The 19,722-nt window shown below is 43.9% G+C and overlaps 1 protein-coding gene and 2 long non-coding RNA genes across 5 annotated transcripts; 2 read left to right on the top strand and 1 right to left on the bottom strand.

Annotated features, from left to right (window-relative positions):
* Nucleotides 1-665: 665 nt before the first annotated feature.
* On the bottom strand, nucleotides 666-5,813 carry LOC118301599. The gene is made up of 3 exons (XR_007030335.1): nucleotides 5,702-5,813; nucleotides 3,084-3,575; nucleotides 666-2,752 (listed from the first exon to the last, which is right to left on the bottom strand). It is a non-coding gene; the product is annotated as an uncharacterized LOC118301599 (long non-coding RNA).
* A 651-nt stretch (nucleotides 5,814-6,464) lies between these two features.
* Nucleotides 6,465-10,940, top strand: LOC118301516. 3 transcript variants are annotated; one of them, XR_004790322.2, is made up of 5 exons: nucleotides 6,465-6,613; nucleotides 7,731-9,704; nucleotides 9,800-10,468; nucleotides 10,718-10,768; nucleotides 10,887-10,940. It is a non-coding gene; the product is annotated as an uncharacterized LOC118301516 (long non-coding RNA). The 3 variants fall into 3 exon arrangements; XR_004790323.2 differs by lacking the exon at nucleotides 10,887-10,940 and having other exon boundaries at nucleotides 7,731-8,112; nucleotides 8,398-9,704; nucleotides 10,718-10,880; XR_004790321.2 differs by lacking the exon at nucleotides 10,887-10,940 and having other exon boundaries at nucleotides 10,718-10,880.
* A 1,435-nt stretch (nucleotides 10,941-12,375) lies between these two features.
* pou4f4 (POU class 4 homeobox 4) lies at nucleotides 12,376-17,155 on the top strand. The gene is made up of 2 exons (XM_035627200.2): nucleotides 12,376-13,135; nucleotides 14,305-17,155. Exons 1-2 carry the CDS (start codon nucleotides 13,016-13,018, stop codon nucleotides 15,235-15,237), a joined length of 1,053 nt encoding a protein of 350 aa, XP_035483093.2. The 5' UTR covers nucleotides 12,376-13,015; the 3' UTR covers nucleotides 15,238-17,155.
* The last annotated feature ends 2,567 nt before the right edge of the window (nucleotides 17,156-19,722 follow it).

Below are 19,722 nucleotides of genomic sequence, written 5' to 3'. Positions count from 1 at the left end.
CACGGCTCCTCTCCCGGAGGCTGAGGCAGTGTCGGGACGCTTCAGTTTCTTTTGGCTTCCTCACACGTTCCATTAACGTTGGTCTTTCCTGCTCCACGTTTCCGGGCAGCATCCACATCAGAACGCTCCTTAGTTTCAGTCCATGACTTGGTTGGTTAGTCATGTTTTTCTCCGGCTTAGTGCGCCCTGGGTGGTTTTTGTTCCGTTGGTGCAGTGGCCCGGGCGGTTCCATGCCGCAGGGCTCCGGACCATCGGCTCCTAGACCAAAGCATTTAGGAGCCAAATGAAATTTTCAGGAGCCGAAATATATCGACGTCAGATTACAATATTTAATGTCTGCCATGTCTTTTCTTTCCCCTTCGTCTGCCCTGCGTCCCATATGGTGTGCACCATGTATTCCTTGCACAGTATGCGCCATGTCCAATATGCTTCAATCCTATTTATATCAACCACCGGGATTCGAACCTTGGAGTTTGCATGTTCTCCCCGTGTGTGTGTGTGGGTTCTCTCCAGGTTCTCCGTCTTCCTCCCACAGTCCACACACATGCAGAATGGGGTCAGGTTCATTGGAGACTCTAAATTGACCGTAGGTGTGAATGTGAGAGTGAATGGTTGTTCGTCTCTGTATGTGGCCCTGTGATAGGATGGAGACCTGTCCAGGGTGAACCCCGCCTCTCGCCCAATGTCAGCTGGGATTGGCTCCAGCCCCCCCCTTAAATGGATAAAACGATAGACGATGGATGGAACGTCTGCCAATTGTCTCCTCTTGAAAAGGTTTGTATCCATTCGCCGGCCCCCGTATGAATGTCAGGGAGTCGACAGGTCGGCCCCACAAGGTCGAGAGTTTTCCAAGGTATGTGAAGCCCCTCGAGTTCCTTTAATCAGAATTGGAAATGGGCCAGGATCAGTATCTCCATCTGGTGGATGTACGTTAGGTTTTTATCTGAGATCATTAAAACATCAAAATCTCCATGAAGCTTAACTTTTCTCAACTCTTAGTTCGGCGAGGCCGTCTCTCAAATTCTTTCTGTATAGCGATGACCTTCAATTTTGAACAGCTTTATTATTTCTAGTTCCAGCTCTCTCTTTCTTTGACGTTTTTTTTACCTTTATCTTTTGGTTTCTAATCCTTTATGCGTAACTCCGTATTCTTGCACACAGCCACATTCGAATTGTGCCTCAATCTGGCCATGATGGGTCAAGTCCTTTAGTGGGTTTCTGACATTTTTCTGAAAGTTTCTCAATGTCCTTTGAGTTCTTTTGTTGCCAAACTGGCTGCTGGTGTCATGCTCATTTAGCTGTTTATTGTCTTCTAGAGGGGTTGATTCATTTTCAAATATTTGTACCAATGGAGAATTGAATCTAAAGAATTTGTAATGCTATAACTGTAATCCAAATTAAGTTGTTGATTTAGTTGAACTTATTTTATTCTGGTTCAGTCCCAACGCAAACTTTGTTCGCCTCTGATCTCAATTAGAGCTTAGAGAGTACTGCAGGTCTGCGTGTTATATATGTCACATGATCACATTTTTTTGATCACATTTTTTTGGTCTCATAGACCTAAATGATCCTCATTTCGACATTTACCTCAAAATAATTTATATTCAACTGTTCTGTCGCCGTCTTAAATATTTGATCTACTTCAAATCCGTAAAGTAGTTAGTAGTAGTTTTGAGTTCATGTCAATTTCATTTTCTTTATAGAAATTTGCTCGGTTTTTCTGTTTGTGTATGTGGGAGGATTTCATTTCTACGACTAAAAATATTTCACGGTTTTTACAAATAAAAACAGTTTGGAGAAAAAAAAACAACGCGTGTCAGATGATCAAATGGGCAAAACAATCACTGCTCATTCGACAAATATGCACGCGCACACACACACACACAGAGCGCGCACACACACATGCTTAGACACATGGTGCAACACAAAAACACACAGACTCCCAGTCGTGACTCTTGTCCCTTGGGGCCTCGGTCTCAAAGCTTCTGGGGTCCCTGAGAGCTACATACACTTTCCCACTAATCCGCCGTCTCACACGCACACACGCACACACACACACGCACACACACACACCCTCCATAGCTGGCTGTCTCTGGCATATATACGTCCCGAGGTCTGCTGAGCGAGCACCTTCCGTCCCCTAATCCTGTTAGTCGGGGACGGGGGAGTCAAGGGGAAAGGGGGTGTTGGGGGGTTTTGTGTGTGTATGTGTGTGTGTGTGTGTGAGTGTGGATAGTGAGGTGAGGGAGGGGGTACAAGAAGTTCTGGGTTATATGGGACACAAAGACCCCCACCGTCCCACACCAGCTGGAGCCCTGTGGCGTATGTGTGAGACCTGAATACCTCCTCTTACAACACGCTACAGTATATTCATTCACTCCTTCACTCCTTCATTCATTCATTCACTCCTTCATTCATTCATTCATTCATCGGGTTTCATGTCGCAGTAGTCAAACGATGCCAGGTTGGTGGGTTATGATATAAGTCATCAGTTTTCAGCTGCACACAGACTGAACGTGACCCTCCTCCTATCGTCTCCACTCCCCGAAGACAGAGTCAGGTGAAGCGGGAGCCAAGTGGAAACCCACCGTGACGTCGCCTGTTTGGCCTGTGAGCTGCCGTTTTGAAGCATCGAGTTCTGCGTGTTGACCAGCGCCATGTTGGCTCTTCTGCAACCGGACGTGGGACCAGGGGGTGTGGCCTGACAGGGGGATCGTCCGCTTCTCGCCCACCTACACCTGCAACCACGCACCTATTGGACGGGCGAGCTGTCAATCACACGCCCCAATGGATACGGTGCTTTCCCGTCTATTTTACTCTAAATGAGACCGTTTTCTACAAAACGAACATCAAGCTGGATTGAGGAAGACTCGAAACAAGCGATTGAACAAAAGACTCCTCAGGAAAATGTTTGCTGATGTCAAAAATCAAGTGAGGAGTCAGTTTATAATCACGCGGGCTTGGCTTTTCTCTTTTTAACAACAATCGTCATCACATCATGTGCCACGGCTTCATTTGGGAGCCGAGCCGATGCGAAGCCTCCGCGCAGCTTCTTCAAATAACTTTGACGCATTTATTCTCACCGTCTCTTGTCCCGCTGCTCCCTCCAGTCCCGAACACCAGAGACATAAGTGGGGGGAAAAAGAGGGATTCATTTTAATTTACATACATGCACTACTCCTTCTTATCGCGGTGACATTCATACATCATTTTGTTTGTTTACTTGTTTTCCCCTTTGTTCGACTGCTCTCTATTCTTGTAGTACAGAGGAGAGGGGAGCCGAGGGCTTTGTCTTGTATGGAAATGACTCCGGGGGAAACACTCGGAGGGGCTGAGGGCTGTTTGATGCCTGGCCCTCCGCGGCGTGTCGGGACGCCGCTGTCGAGAAACGCTGAACTCAGGAGAGAGGAAAAGCAGCCGGGGTGACGTCGCAGTGAGGAGCCAGAGTTCACCGCGGCTGAGAGGACGCTGACTTTTGAAAATTGAGCTCTTCGTCATGTCTGAGACGTGAAGAGAAACTCCAGCAGGACGTCGGTTTGGTGCAGAGTGACCGTTCACATCAGGTAAAGGAAAACCTGAATCATGGAGGGAGAAGGAAAAAGATTTCAGTTTCTCTTTTGGAGATCCCTCGAGCTGACAGTGACCAAAACTGACTTTCAACCCACCTGCGAATTTACAAATATAAATATCGACATGATATTGTACCAAACTGCAGACGTGGGATTGGATTAGTTTAGATTTCTGATCACTTTTGAAATGCACACCTCAACACCACATGATTCAGAGTCTAACTGTGACCTCTGCATCAGCGATGCTCTGTGTCCAGAGTCGGAAACACGACTCATGGACGAGTCGCAGACTGCGAAAAGCAGGAAAGAGAGAGACAGAGAGAGTGGCAACAGGTGAGCCATGGTGGTCACATATAGTATTGCATTCTGGGTAGCACAGTTTATGGGGGGGGGGGTCTTTTTTAATCGTCCAGGCAGCTTGTGAGAACTGAGCACAAACGGTGAAGGTGAACCAAAGAGAGCAATGTACCAGCCAACTTTGAGCACGGTGTTGTTGCCTCGCGCAGATCATCAAGCGGGGACACGATTCACATGCAGGATTATTTCCAGGCCGACCTCGTCTCATCTCGTCTCGACCTTGCTCGGTTCGGTTCGGCACGACAGCGGTCCCCTTGTACCCTCAGAGTAAACAGGCCCGCGGTTATAAAGCTTTTACACGCCAATCCTGCCCAACATTCCCTTTATGTGCAAGTGCTGCAGGGCTCGGATGCATAATACATGAGCACTCAGTTAATCTATTGATCCAAAATATGTCTTCTCTCTTTTCTCTGTCTCATTTACTGTCTGTCTTTCTCTCGCTCTCTCGTCGTACCCTCTCCCTTTACTTCTTGCGTGCTGATTTCTCTCCACCTTTTCTCTTCTTAGGCTCGTTTTTTCTCCCTCCACCATCAACGAGCCAATTACAGCACACGAACCGACTCAACAGCGGATTAGAAGAAGAGGAGATAAGCGAGAGAGAGAGACATACATGAAGAGGTGGCGATAATGAAACGTGTAACCATGAAAAATGCAGAAACCCTGAATAAGAAATAACTCTGTGAGAGAAAATAAAAAAGGGCAGAGTAAGAAAAGCTATATAATCCACCGTGATGATTAACACAGCCGTAAAAATCATACTGTGCTAATAAACCCGAGATCTTAAAATGCTGGAAATCATAAATCACGCGAACCAAACGCTGTCAGTTACAGGTTGGAGCCCAGAACCTAAACGCTGGAGAACATTATGTGAGACCACCGAAATAAAACTGGTTAGATATAGGACGTTGGATGAAGCTGAAGATGTTTCCAGACAATAACACAAGTAAGTGTTAATCCTTATGAACCCCTCATCTTCCTCAACAATCCACAGTGGGAGACACAAGAGGAGTTCTCCACCTAAAAAAGAGTCAACTAGAGTCGATAACCACAGAATAAATTTTCCAAGGAAATAGGATTTGAGAACGACGGCACTTGGCCGTAGATACTTGAAGAAGTGTCATCTCTCGATTTATGACCTGGGTGACGGAAAATCTTCACAGACGCTGAATAACTTTTTGCTGCCAACGCCCAAATTTGACCTCCGGTGATAGAATTTGAATAATGATGAATGGGCTGCGTTTCTACAGCTCTTTTCTAGTCTTGGTGACAGCAAGATGCACTTTACACTACAGCTGTGCCAGCCTCAATATATGTCCTGAATATATTGTAGTTAAACGCCTTCTTCTCATCAAAACTCTGCAGACAGTTCATCCACAGATTTATTGAGGTTGATCATCTCTGGTAAACATACGCCGCACATATTTTCACCATGGTTTAAATGACTCATGTTTACAAATGTATTGTGTATTTATTGTTTACCCGTCACATATTTATTGTTTTTAAACTGTCAATCAAGTGACCCATAACATTCATATTTTTTTAACATGTCATCAGTCTTTTACTGTACTATAAACTCATGTGACTGTACTGAGTGACTGTAAGCATAGCATATGTTATAAATGAATCAATAGAGACTAGCTTGGTGGCCATTTTACATCACGAAATCCACTGAGTATTGCTGATCGACATTTTTCCTCAAACTACACAAACAACCTTTTTACGGACAAATAATGATCTGCAATCGAACATATAGGGTATGAAATGATAATACATACCGACGACGCTCCGTCTAGCACAATTCCGATGTTTGCTGATGTAAACAGACAGAGTTGTACAATGGCTGTTCTGTTTGTTAAATGCCTCCTATGGATCCTACCAACATGGCTGCCTGTTGCCACTTCCTGTGTCTCTTAAAGAGACCACTGCCCCCTAGTGGCAAGTATTTTGAACTTTCTTCTAGAACTATTGAAACTAAACTATAAAAACAGAACAACAGCTGGTTTCACATTATTATTCTGTAATATACGACTCTACTGTACTGTCCCTCCTTTACTGTACTGTTCCTTCTTTTGGCGGTTGGCAAACAACAAATTGGTGCATTACCGCCACCAACTGGTCTGGAGTGTGGCTCAGCATCGCTATTATTTACTATGTACACTAAGAATAACCAAACAAAACAAACAAAATTAATAATAATCAAACAAAACAAAAACACAACAAAAAAACTTATATCTTCTCAATTACAAGTGTTTGTCTAAGATACTGAAATATGACTTGATAACACTCATCTGTGTTCTTCTGTAGAATATCTACTAGATTAAACTGTACTTTTTTTTTCTTTCTGAGGTTTTGTCTTCTTTGCCAAGGTTCTTGGCATTTACCTGTATGATGTTTACCTATTTTGAACAATGTACTGTTTATAGTCCAGTGTGTCTAAACCTTAGTCTTGATATTATTGTATCTTGTGCTGAGTGGTATTGTCGTTGCCAGGGTTGTATATCAAGCAGCAGAATAAGTAGTTCACCACGTGTGTCATTGAGTCACGACGTATATTACAGGTGGCACCACTGCACATGGGCACAGACTGGAATTTTTTGGCCAGGCAATCGGGAGGACAGCTAAAATGGCCGCCGGGGGTCCTTCACGTACACTGCCGGTGACTTAGCAGCACGAGGGAATGAGCACAGGTAAGTGTGTTAAAATACACACTTTGTTACTTTCACCTTCATTCTTTTTGCGTAGCCTGTACCACCACACACACACCATACTGGGATGTTTAAATGTCCAGTTTCAGTTTTGTTGAGTTATTGTCACTGCTACCACATAAATGATGATGGCACTATGCTAACCGCTAATGCTAGCGCGCGGTCGCTAATGCTAGCGCGCAATCGCTAATGCTAGCATGTCCAATGCTGCCTTCAAGTGGTAGTCGGAAGATCCTGTACTTCCCACTTGTGAAGTCGGAATTACGCCAATGTCATGTTCAAGTGCTCTGTCGTTGTCGGAACGAATTAAAAAAAAATACTAGACTATTAGTCCATCTGTTATGGATAGAAAGATAAATGGCATTGGTCTATATCAAGTGAAGTGTACATGGATTACAGATTATAAATGATGGACACAAGCAACAGCTAATACTTGTTGCACTGTACGCACTGCACCATCCATTGCTGAATTTTATCATCTTCTCCGCCATGTTGAAAGGTTCTGGTCAGCCCAACTCGGGAACTCCTGTATCAAAATGATCTCTCGAGTTTCCCTGCTCATAATTACGACCTGAGGGGGCGTTCATGTGCAATTTCCAAGTTGGCAAGTCCTATTTACCATAATTTCGACACCACATGGTAGGCAGCATATGCTCACATGTAACAAGCCTATGCCAAAGTGATAGTAATTTTATAGTTATTAATATGTTTGTGCTACAGTCATCAACCAGCATTTGCAGTGACGTGACTCATTTCTGTTCATCGTTTTGTTTTTCCAGATACCGTACGACTGTTCAACTGTGTCGTCGTACATTAAAGCTCAAAGACAAACTACCACATTACTAGATCTTCAATAACAAACCATACGGATCATTTTCTTTTCACCAAAACCCTAAATAACAATGGAAGAGAACGACTTGTGCGTTAATGGATATGAACCCACTTCAGTGCTCCCCAGCCATTTTACAACACGGCCACTGCGCTCAAGCAGCACCAATACTGTAACATCCGTCCAGGCCGCTCGGTGTACGGTACCACCTTCATGCATATTTTACTTTCTCTCTCTCTCTCTCTCTCTCTCTCTTTCTCTCTCACCCAGCTGCCTCGCCACAAAACCTATAGCGTGACGACATCCTCCTGCAAAAAAAAGAATCTCTTGAAGCTCGACGTCCTGCTGTGGCCTCACGATCCCTGAGAACCAGACTCCAGCTTCGTACACACAGGAAGTTGCTGCTGAAGCCACAGTCACACACAAAGGACACATTTCTGATTTAGAGCATCTCGTAGTGAAATTCGGAGAAATTGCATAACGTGATAATCCACCGATTTAGTAGTTAAAATTTAATAAATGTATTCCCCCCTTGCAACCATGAATGCAACCAATGAGGATTTGGCAGCTGTTGCCAATGAAGAGCTAACTTAAGAAGCGAGCGGCTCTTTCCTGGTTGACTTACTGCTCAGCAAGGTGTTTGCCTGTGCAGGTACCCACTTTTATTTAATTTTTTTCCCAAAAGAAATGTGGTTAAACATCATATTTTTTACCAAATCCAGACTGTAGATCTGTTGGACAACTTTGCAAAACGCTGCGAGCTGCTGAAAAACATAACCTGCAAAAGATTATAGTGAAATAATTTGACAAACTGAACCATCGTGAAACTACTATTTCTAATACTGTTAATACCAGTACACAAGTCTTTATGTTGTCATTAAAATATGTGTGTACATAAGGAGGGAGCATTTAAAGTTTCTTTCATTTAAAATTTCAGGGAAAGGACCAGATTACGTCTTGGGCGATGAATTCATACAAGTTATGAGAAATCATCAGCTGTGTGACTTGAGGCAGTCGACGAGTGTTAGCATGGGCCAGGCTAACACTCAATGCTAACAAAACTATAATTTAATCATCATTGAGCTTTGGAGCATCTCCACTCTTTAGGTTACGCAAGTCGTCGTGAAGATCCACTGGTGGATACATACATTGATGACTTTAGAGTCTTATGTTCTCGTCCCTCAAGGCCAAGTCGAGCAGAAGGACCGTCGACCACAGTCGCTCAGTCTGGTTCCTCTGAGGAAGGCGAGTGGCAAAATCCACTCTTTCCAAACCTGCAGGCGCAGGTAAAGTGCTGAGGATCTTTCCCGGAGCAAACCAACTAACGTTTTTTCTTCAAGCCTCGTGTCTTTAATTTGTACTGGCAGACGATGAAATATTTACAAGGAACCCTACAGGCAATTACATTAAAAGTGTGCGGTTAGACACTGCCTACCCATCGGCGGGGCCCCCTCGGTGAGAAGCTGAGGCCGATTTGGTGAATGGTCGCAAAGTTTACAACGTCAGATTTTACTCACTATCAATAATTCAGAGCTGGAAGAGGCAGAGAGAGGAGGAAGGAGGGGAGGCGGCGGCGGCGAGGGGCAGGAGAAGGGAGCGACGTTAGGAGGTGAGTGAGTGTGTGTGTGAGCGTTCAGACTGTGGTGATGTCGGAGGAAGGCTGCACTTCAGTGTCCATTTGCTAAACGTGGCAGAACACGTGTTGGCGGCCATGTTGTGTTCACTGAAAGCTCCGCCGGACGTCCCGATCCCTCAGAGTCCATCCTGGTTTGTGATCACACGCATTGTTGGACATAGGCTACAAACACAAGAGTGTTTTGTTTGGCACATACAAACAAACACATTGGGCAAGACAACAAGGCCAACAGCGGTTGGATTGTAGTTCCAAATACGAGCAACATAAAAAGATTCTGATGGCTAAATTTACATTACATAGAAAGTTAATAAACAACGGTGTCATGTAACATGTCTATTAAGTTTTTTCTTCCATCCTCATTTAAGTGTTTTGTTGCAAATTTTGTGAGATAAAAAATAGACTGCGTATGTATTTCCCTTTTTTCTTCAAGATCTGATCTCAAGTAGTGACAGCACAGAATAAGCAGGTGACCAATAAAGTTAAACTTGAATTCCTGAATTTTGCAAATGCTTTTGCTTCCATACATAGGACACGATGCTCCAAACAGTTGCACCTGAAGGGCAAAGACGGAAAAAGAGAGGGAGACTTTGAAGGAGAGTTCATCACAGGTTTGTGTTTCACGCCTGATTTAATTTTATAGGATTCAAGGAAGGCGTCCTCACCGTGAGGGCCATTTCATTTCTGAAACCTTTCTGTCTTGCAGGGAAACCCAACAGTTCCCACAACGAGCATCACAAACTCCCTTTCAACAGGAAGAAACCTCGACCGGTTGGGGAGGGAGATGAGGGAAAGAGAAGGATGGAAAGAGGAGAGAGCGAGAACAGTTGTTGTTTTAAGCTCTATCGAACTGATTCTTACATTAACAATCACAATACTGACATGTTATGATGTTCATAATACTAATAAGCAGAAAACTAAGCAAAGAGAAGAAGTGAAAGTTTCGAGTTGATAAACCATTAATCTGATTTACTTTGTCGCAACAAGTTGATGAGTTTAAAGTTTAAACTGAGGAAAATGCACTTCCTCTTAACTCCGACTGCTCTTCTTTCGCTCTAATCTCTTTTTCCCCTGAACTTCGCCTCCGCCCTCATTCATCCTTTTCTCGACTCCCTCCCCGTTCAGTCCGTTCGGTGTCGCCTTCCCAGAGGAGCGTCCCACCCGCCAGCGTCCCAGCAGCGGCGGCTGATGTATATTTGATGAGCTGGTGCCGGGGACCCTCTGGAGGGGCCGAGGCTCCAGCAGGACAATGGCCCTCGCTCAGGTTTCCTGCTGAATGGTCCGCCACCGACACGGCTGCTCTTCTCTTTTTTGTTTGTTGGTGAAGTTGTGGTGTCGAGGCTGGAGTTTCATGGGTCTGATGTTTCACCGTCAGGTAAACCTTGCAGTAGCAAAAGAAACATCTTAACATGTTAATGTCGAGTAATGTCATGTAGATTTTATCCCTTGGGTTTTTTTTCCCCAAATCATCACTTTCAACAGGAATAATCCTCCGCTGATGAAGAGCCATGTTTATTTTTCTATTGTTAAGAACCTAAGAAGCAGAACGTTTTTGCTGAGTCATTTTTAGCCTGCTGCTGTCCAGTTTGGTGATCCATACAGATTATATTATAATTTTTTTCAGGTGGGTCATTGCAACCAAATGAGGAATAGACTGGATCACGCGGGATATCAGGTAATATTACTGATAGAATAATAAAAGGTGTCCTGTGAAAAGAAGAACTGTTTCCATCAAGTCCGTTTAAACAATTTTCTCAATTAATTTGCTGTATTGTCATTTTCCCTACTCTTAGGTTTATCACTAATTCAGCTTTGTTCTCTAATTGAATAAAATTGTTTTATCAACACTCAGTGTTTTGAGCCTATTTGATTCATTGACGGCATTAATCTGATTTTCCAGCATAAAAGTTCCTTTTAGGTGGCAATATTCAGAATTCTGTTGTACAAATAAATATGCATGTTAATGTACAATAAGCAAAGAAAGACAAAATGTAGGAAAAAAAGAAAAACATTGATCCCCTAATAGTTTAAAAACCACACTGGTGGTCTTCCTCAATATCACACAAATGAATAATCTGAGATGATGCTTCAGATCTGACATGTCAGGATTTGAACATTGATGTAGCATGAGATATCACTGAGTTGAATCTTTGACTAATCATCAAATCAACAATATACTATTGAACCGGGTTGTAGTTTTGAATTTGACAATATGAAACAGTCACGTGGTTCAAACAGGTACAAACAGTCCCAGTGATATGATGATATATTCATGTTACTGTACACGGATGACTACAGGTGGAACTTATTGTCAGTCTGTTTGTACAGAGACACCATGTCATCCTGAACGAGTTTCTTGTCGTGTTTTGTAAACAATATCACAATTATTATGATTACACATGTAGCAGCAGCAGGCACATAGTCTCACAAAAATAAAGAGGAATGATCTAACCTGGAGACCCCCGAGCCCCTCGGCCCCTCCATCCACCCCCTCCGACCCCGGCCCCCTCAGGGGGGACTTAAGGTGATTATCGTGATAATTATTCCATTGTGTGTGTGTGTGTGTGTGTCTGTCTGTGTGCGTGCGTGCTTGTGCGCGTGCGTGCGAGAGAGAGATGGGGCATCCTCACTACACCACAAAGTAAATGAAGCATGATTAATTAATGCATTAATTGCCGAGAAAGTGAATGGGGTTCAGGCAGGAGGAATTCCTGCGCATCTTACCACGTGCCATCAATTAATAATCTGTGTGTGTGGGAGCAGGTTCATAATCAAAAGCGTTTGCATTTGTCAAAGCATTTGTTGCATTGTTAATCGAGGACATGAGCGGAGGGATTCCTAGGAGCTGCTCCACGTCACACAGAGGAGGAAGGAACCAATTAATCAATTAACGCCACACGTCAGCTGATCACTTCCTCGTCTTCGTCCAATCACATCCGCCGTTTGTAATCATCATAGTGTAGTACAGTATGGAGACGTAGAGTGTTGCTGTAATAATCTTGTCTGCGCTCTGCAGCAACACTTTCTTTAAAAAAAGAGTAAAAGATCTGTTGATATTTCAGCGTGTGATCCTGCCAGGGGTTCCACAAGACCACAAATATCAATTTTAATATACGGCGTTCAATAATTCCTCTGATTTTACAGTGTTTGAAGGCCAAAAATAACTGACATTTGCATTCGGTGGTTTTCGTGACATTAGAAACATTTTCAGATTTTCACTCAAGTTTTCTTCATAATTATTAAGCAGCATTTGCACAAGACAAACGTAGTATCCCAGAAACACATTGGTGCAGATCAATTTAATCAAGATGAATTGATTGGGGAACTTTCATTAAAGTAAAATAATGTATAGGCTCGACAAGAGATTCAAATGTAGATATGTACTTTTGTATTTCAAGTGCCGGTCAGACAGCTCGGGCTCCTGGATCCAACGGCAACACGGTGCACCTGACAGTGTTACTGACAGTGAGCAGCAGCGGGGGGAGGGGCGTGTCTGCAGGCGTTTCTCAGTACGTGATTGGCGGAGGCGTCCAGACGGGAGGCAGGGTCCGCCGACGAGGGAGGAGCCTGCGCGGCAGTGGTCCAATATAGGCGCTGGAGGCGAGGGAGCATCTCGATTATAGAAAGTCATTCGCGAGGCGACGAGGAGACCGGAGATCCGCGGGAGCTCAGGAGTTTCACCTCTTTACTTCCTTTTTTTTCTCCCCCCCCTCCCCTTGTCCTGCGCCTGCCGCCGCCGACCACCACGATTCTCTCCAAAAAACGACTTCTCATCCAGAACGCTCTGCGTCTCGGCAGTTTTTTTTCTTCTTCTTCTTCTTCTTCCTTTCTTCTTCCTCCCTGAGGCGTTTCTTTTTGTAGAAAAGCCAACACGGAGCCGAACGAGGACGACGGACAACGACCCTCCCTCACCTCCGCAATCATGATGTCGATGAACAGCAAGCAGCCTTTCGGCATGCACCCGATCCTGCACGAGCCCAAGTACGCGCCGCTGCACTCCAGCTCGGAGGCCATCCGCAGAGCGTGTCTGCCCACACCGTCGGTGAGTCCCAAAGAAAGACATCATCATGACACATGCACATGACTCCTGCATTCACAAACAAAACTTTCTTTGGAAAAAAAAAAATGCAGTGGAAATTTTACACAGCGGTTGTAAAATGAACTTTTTGTTTTGGGCTCGTAAATGATGAGATGTGAGGTTTAATTTATTACGCACACAGGCATCATCAGGAATCAGTTGAATTATGTCCTGAAATTATTATTGTAGAGTGAAACTTAGCCTCTGTTTAATAATCTCCAAAAAATATTTTTTTAAAAATCATATTTTTTAAGTCAATTTCACATGATTTGAATCACCAGAATGTGTTTTTGGCACTGGTGAAAAATAAAGTATTGTGTAACAGTGACATGGATTCATGACATGAATAGCAAACTGTGTTTAGAAAGTGGAAATGTGGATTGAACATGTTGGATCAGGGAGCACCAACATGTGCGTAAAACTCGGTGCGTAAAAAACGCACCAAATTCAAGCTTGTCTCTTAAAAAAAAATCCATGTGTTAGAAACAGATGAGGGAGGAGATGAAGAGGAAGATCAGGGAAAAACGTCCACGGCGGCGTGGACTCTCCGAGCGCGTGTTATCTCATATTGTCCCATTCATATTCAAAAAAACTCACAGCCCGTCTTCATTTCATTGTCCGCAGAAATTATTCAGGAGATCGTAAATATTAATTTTAAATGAATATCCATCCAAATACACTCGCTGACACACTTTTCCAAGGCGTCGGACGGATCCAGTTAATGTCCAATTTGCACTGGAAAAACTAATTTATGATGTATTTCAATTTTGGGTTGTTGTTTTTTTTGGCGTAAAATAAAATTGCGATTGCCCAAAAATAAAACCTACATTGTAAATTCCCACACATATTAATCTGCACTATGAAGCTTTGAACACTATGAACAATTATATACTTATAAAGCAACTTGGAGAAATGAATCACGTAAAAATAAAAACAGTGACTTCAACTGTGATGATTTCTTTTATTTTCGAATCGGACTTCTCGTCTCCAGGTTCAAATAAACAGAAGGAAAGTGGATTTTTAAAATATATAAAACAATCTGCACTTGACGATGATTATAATAGAAACGAAAATGAAAGCGATGATTACCTGGTTAGTAATTGACCGGCCTCGCGCCCTGCTCCCCTCCGCAGCTCCAGGGCAACATCTTCGCCGGCTTCGACGAGCAGCTGCTGCAGCGCGCGGAGGCTCTGGCCGCCGTGGACATCGTGGCCCAGAAGAGTCACCCGTTCAAGCCGGACGCGACCTACCACACCATGACCACCATGACCAGCATGGCGTGCACGCCGACCTCGTCGTCCGCGCACCTGCACCACCCGTCGGTGCTCACCTCGCACCACCACCCGGGGCACCACCAGTCGGCGCAGGGTCTGGACGGCGACCTGCTCGACCACCTGACGCCGGGCATCTCCCTGGGAGGCATGTCCGGCTCGGACGTCTGCTCCACGGCCTCGCACAACGCGCACGCCCACATGTCGGCCATCAACCACATGCAGCACCACCACCACCACCACCACCCGCAGTCCATGAACATGCACGCGCACGGGCTGGGCTCCCACGGCTCCCTGGGGAGCTCCGGCGGCGACGCGGAGCCCGATCCGCGGGAGCTGGAGTCGTTCGCCGAGAGGTTCAAACAGAGGCGGATCAAGCTCGGCGTGACCCAGGCGGACGTGGGCTCGGCGCTGGCCAACCTCAAGATCCCCGGCGTCGGCTGCCTGAGCCAGAGCACCATCTGCAGGTTCGAGTCCCTGACGCTGTCGCACAACAACATGGTGGCGCTCAAGCCGATCCTGGAGGCCTGGCTGGAGGAGGCGGAGCGCGCGCAGCGGGAGAAGATGTCCAAGCCCGAGATCTTCAGCGGCGGCGACAAGAAGCGGAAACGCACGTCCATCGCGGCGCCGGAGAAGCGCTCGCTGGAGGCCTACTTCGCCGTGCAGCCGCGGCCCTCGTCGGAGAAGATCGCCGCCATCGCCGAGAAGCTGGACCTGAAAAAGAACGTGGTGCGCGTTTGGTTTTGCAACCAGCGGCAGAAGCAGAAACGAATGAAGTTTTCGGCGACGCACTAAAAGAGACAAGGGGTCGTTTACAAAAAAGAGACAAACCAGAGACAAGCTGCTGCTGCCGCTGCTGCTCACTGTCAGAAACAAGGTGCACCGTGGTGCCTTTGGTTCCGGGAGCCCGAGCTGTCCGACCCGCGGCCCGGGGCCTTTAGGCGCGCACTTAAAATACATATCCACATTTTAATCTCATATCGAGCCTGTATATTATTTCCTTTTATAAAAGTTCTCATCAAGTCCTTATTTTCAAAAAAAAAGAGAGCCCCTGAAACAAAACAGCATCCATCCTGTAAAGATGCTGCATCACTATAATTGGCTGAATAAATAGTATTATGTTATCATACATTTGTTCTGACTAATATTGGACTGAATATCTCGTTGAGGGTCATTACAGTGTTGAGGAGCAGCTTCCACTGGCGTGTGTTTTTTTGCACCAGTGGTTGTGGAAACCGATTTCACCGAAAGTATTCGACACACGCCGCAACCATATCTATATATATATATATATTTATATGTTTCTTTTCATCTTCTACTTTTTATTTGAAGCAGATGCAAAGAAGAAGACACAACGTGTCTCTGGGTAGTTTAGAGACACTGACAGGTCTGGATGCGGGACACCTGACGACCAATCATCACTCGGCATGTACAGGAAATCTTTTTTTCATCTTTTTCTTTTCCGGAAAACAACAACAACAACAACAACAACTGGATCCAACGGTGTACCTTTTTTTTTCTTCTTCTTTTTAAAAAAAAAATAATTCTGACAGTGGAGACGGGAGCACCGGGAGCACCGGGACCGGGACAAAAAAACTTTGAGCCCCCTGTCCGAAAACTCCAGACTCTTAAAAAAAAAAGAAAAAAGCTGGTAACTCTCTGAGATCATGTCGGGCTGAGAGAGAAGAGGGAAAAAGAGGAGGAGGAACAATTCGTTCATATGGCAATTATTGTACAAAGTAAATTAAGAATAATAATAATGAGGGGGGGAGGGATGATAATTGTGATTATCCTCCTTAGTTGGAATAGCGTTTTTTATATTTATCATTGTACATATATAACTTGTGAATATGTTGCACCTCCCATGTGTGGACATGATCATTGAAAATGTATTGGACGTTTGTTCCGCTGTCTCTCTCTTTTCTCTCACACGTGTTCGTTTCCGTAGGGAAGTGGTCGGTTAGAGGACAAACAAAACACGTTGCTGGGTCCCTAAATAAGATGAAGGCACAAATAACTCGTGGGGAGGAAGAGGAAGAAGGAACACACGCACGAACACACACACACACGAACACACACACATTCACACCGTGTAGCTGTGTGTCTACCTCATTATACGCAAGTGTTGGCACGTTCATGGTGATTTTAACACACACACACACACACACACACACACCCTCCCCCACACACGCGCGCTATAAAAGAGGAGTATAGGATTATTATTATTATTATTTATGTATTTATTTATTTATTTTGATGGTTTGTGTTTTTCTTTTTGTTCCTCTTCCACCGGTGAATTAGGCCTAGAGAACACTCACTGATGTGTAAACCTGTTGTATGTTCACTGCAATGATGCTCTGACAATCAAATTATTATTATTATTATTATTATTACTATTAGGTTGTTGCTTTTGTGTCCCCATTATTTTTTTTGCATATTGTTATAATAATTCTTCATCACTGACACCTTCGTGGAGCGCACTTTGTAGATATTCTGATGAAGGGAAAAAATATTCAGCCTTATTTATACTTTTTTTTTCTTCCCCACCACTTCTGAGAATAACTTATTATTATTTATATTATTATTATTATTATTATTATTATTTTTGGAGAAGAAGAAAAAGAAGAAAGAAACATATTTCATTTGTGAAAGTGTGCTTTTTATTGTGTCTGTGTAAAAGCGACAGGAGCTGAAATAAACCGTGCACGTTTTACTTCATCCTCTGACAGACTTTGATTTGGAAAATAAAAAATATGTAAAACATCGAAACAGACAGAAATCAGGATTTTTTGATTTCACATTATACGCGTAATGTGCGTAAATCCGCTCTTTTTTGCGCCAATGAAACTGCAGCTTAACGCACATCTCAGCTTTACATCGGAGGTGTTGATGGGTAGATTTAAAAGACAGATATAGATTTTAATGGACACGTGCAATGTGAGCTGTGAGCGGCAACAGCGCGTCTCCTGGATACAGTCGGTGTGTGTGTGTGTGTGTGTGTGTGTGTGTGTGTGTGAGCGGGTGGAGGTGATGGAGGAGCAGCTGCTGCTCTGAAACGGGAGAAGCCTGGAGGGTGAAGGAGGTTGAAGGGAGGTCCCGCCTGAAAGCTGCTTCCCATGCGGTGATGAAGAGGACGTGATACTCGAGTGACTCTCGCATCGACCGACGTCGCTGCGGCACGAAAACGAAGAGAGACGAGTGTGGCACGAGCGACAAACTGTCTCTGTCCGAGGAAGGGAAAGAAAACAACAACAGCAACAACAACACACCAAGCCAACGACCTGCTGCAGCCTGCAGAGGGAGGAGCTACGCTAGAACACTTTCAGAGGAGATCAGGAAGAAACTCTGTCATCTTTAAAAATACGTGATGAGAGTGAACTTGAGGAATTGGACGCTGGTTACATCAGCTCCTCCTCTGTCCCCGATGGTTTCATCTTCAACTGAAACAAGTTTAAAAACCGGAGGGGAAAGATTAGAGAGTCTATAAGAGAGACAGAGGGAAAAAAACAACAACTTTACAGGGCCTCAGCAAAGTTTTTTTTAGAACCGCTCGGGTCATGGCCCCCCCAGATGCACCACGATGCATCCACAGACAAACACTTGGACCATAATTCCTCAATTGTCAGTTATAATCCAGTTTCCCATAACTGAGCAACCAAACCCAGTTAAAGTGCTTTCCATGCTGCCAGGAATTTAAAAAAAAATGGTCAAAATTAAACATAGTTGTCTATGAATATAGGAAATTCATTCCTGACAATTCAGTTTCAATTCAAAGAGATTTCCACACTGACAGGAATTTTAAAATGAATAAATCTGGTGTAGAAAAAAAAAAGTTTTTGTTTTTGTCTTGTCGGTCAAAATTAAACATAATCGTCTATGAATACGGAAACCATCTTATAAAACATGAGCATGAGTCAATATAGTGAACTTAAAGTCAAATCCTCTAAGGTCGACCGTCCCCATGTTCCTCTTTTCTCCGTCAGCAGGTGCAAACTGTGGATTTATAGAATTTGTGAGATTCATATGCTTGATATGAATTTGCAATATGTTTTGACACCTCTTATACACACAGGGAAAATAAATAAATGTGAATCCAACTTGATATCTGCTCTAAAGAACCACCCCCCCCCTCCCCCACCATGTCCTCACTTCACATCTGCTTCAAATTCATCCATTCATTTATTAATTATCAACCACGTTCAGCTGAGCGGACACTTCTGTCTCCTAGTGAACTTGCAAACGCAAAGTTGGTCCCTGGACTGCAACTGGGGCAACACTGCTACAACAACAATAACCCTTTTTAAAAGCTAAAAGATTATGTTTATTCCTATGTAATAATACGAACAAAAATGAAATAATAATAATACAGGTTGTTTAATGAGCACTTGAGTAACTCAAAGATGCTTTACCCGACAACTTTAAGTCGAGAAAATAAGAACTAAAACACCAGACACGTGTAAGAATTGTTGGAATGATTTGTTCCATGCTGAATAAAATATTGAATCAATATGATTTTTGTGTGCAGGGTAAAATAATATTCACAAGCATTTAAACATACAAGATTTACCTGCACAAAGCCGATCTTCTTTTTTTACAGTGTTCTGGCACAAACTGACACCTACTGTTCAAGAAAACACAAAACTATTAATGTGGCAAATATGGCAGATATTCAATATTAAAACTGACTCTGAATTGGAATGCTTTCAAAGTGGATGTTGGCTAATTTACATCATAAACACACCTACCGTACAGTATCTGTATATTTTAATATTAATCAGGTTTTTTTTCTTCGTTTCTCTCACCCTCCAGCTCAGCAGGTGGTTTGGGCCCATAAACTCGTTATTAATGAATAATAAATATCAGCTGTTATGATACTATTGATTTTTTGCCTTGTGTTTGTTAAGGAGCGGCTTCTTCTCTCTGTCGTACAACAGCAGCGGCGGCAGCTCGGGCCCCGGACCCCGGGCCCCTCGCAGGTGAACACAATAAAGACCCTTTTGAGCGGCAAAATGAAGAAAGGGCCAAATTTCATATTTTAATAAGACACTTGGTCTTTTTTTTTGTCTTAGATTATAATCCGAGAGCCGTGACGCAGGAGTGTCATCGTTCCGGGACTGTGATGAAGACCCTGAGGGTCTCGTCCTGAAGGTGTAAGTGCTGTTTCTTGAAGCTGCATAATATCCTTGAAATGATGTTCATGTTTCATATCGCCAACCGTCTCACACACACTCTCCTTAAATTCAGTAGAGCCCGGCAACAAAACAATGCAGATCACGAAAT

This window comes from Scophthalmus maximus, chromosome 2 (genome assembly GCF_022379125.1).
Source record: "Scophthalmus maximus strain ysfricsl-2021 chromosome 2, ASM2237912v1, whole genome shotgun sequence".
Classification (NCBI taxonomy): domain Eukaryota; kingdom Metazoa; phylum Chordata; class Actinopteri; order Pleuronectiformes; family Scophthalmidae; genus Scophthalmus; species Scophthalmus maximus.
The sequence above is the reverse complement of the archived record's forward strand: the minus strand, read 5'-3'. Positions and strand labels throughout refer to the sequence as shown.

Bases quoted from the DNA above. Each gene is read 5' to 3' on its own strand.
- pou4f4 (XM_035627200.2), top strand. From the start codon at position 13,016: ATGATGTCGATGAACAGCAAGCAGCCTTTCGGCATGCACCCGATCCTG. The intron at 13,136-14,304 runs GTGAGTCCCAAA...TCCCCTCCGCAG, and splicing joins CGTGTCTGCCCACACCGTCG to CTCCAGGGCAACATCTTCGC.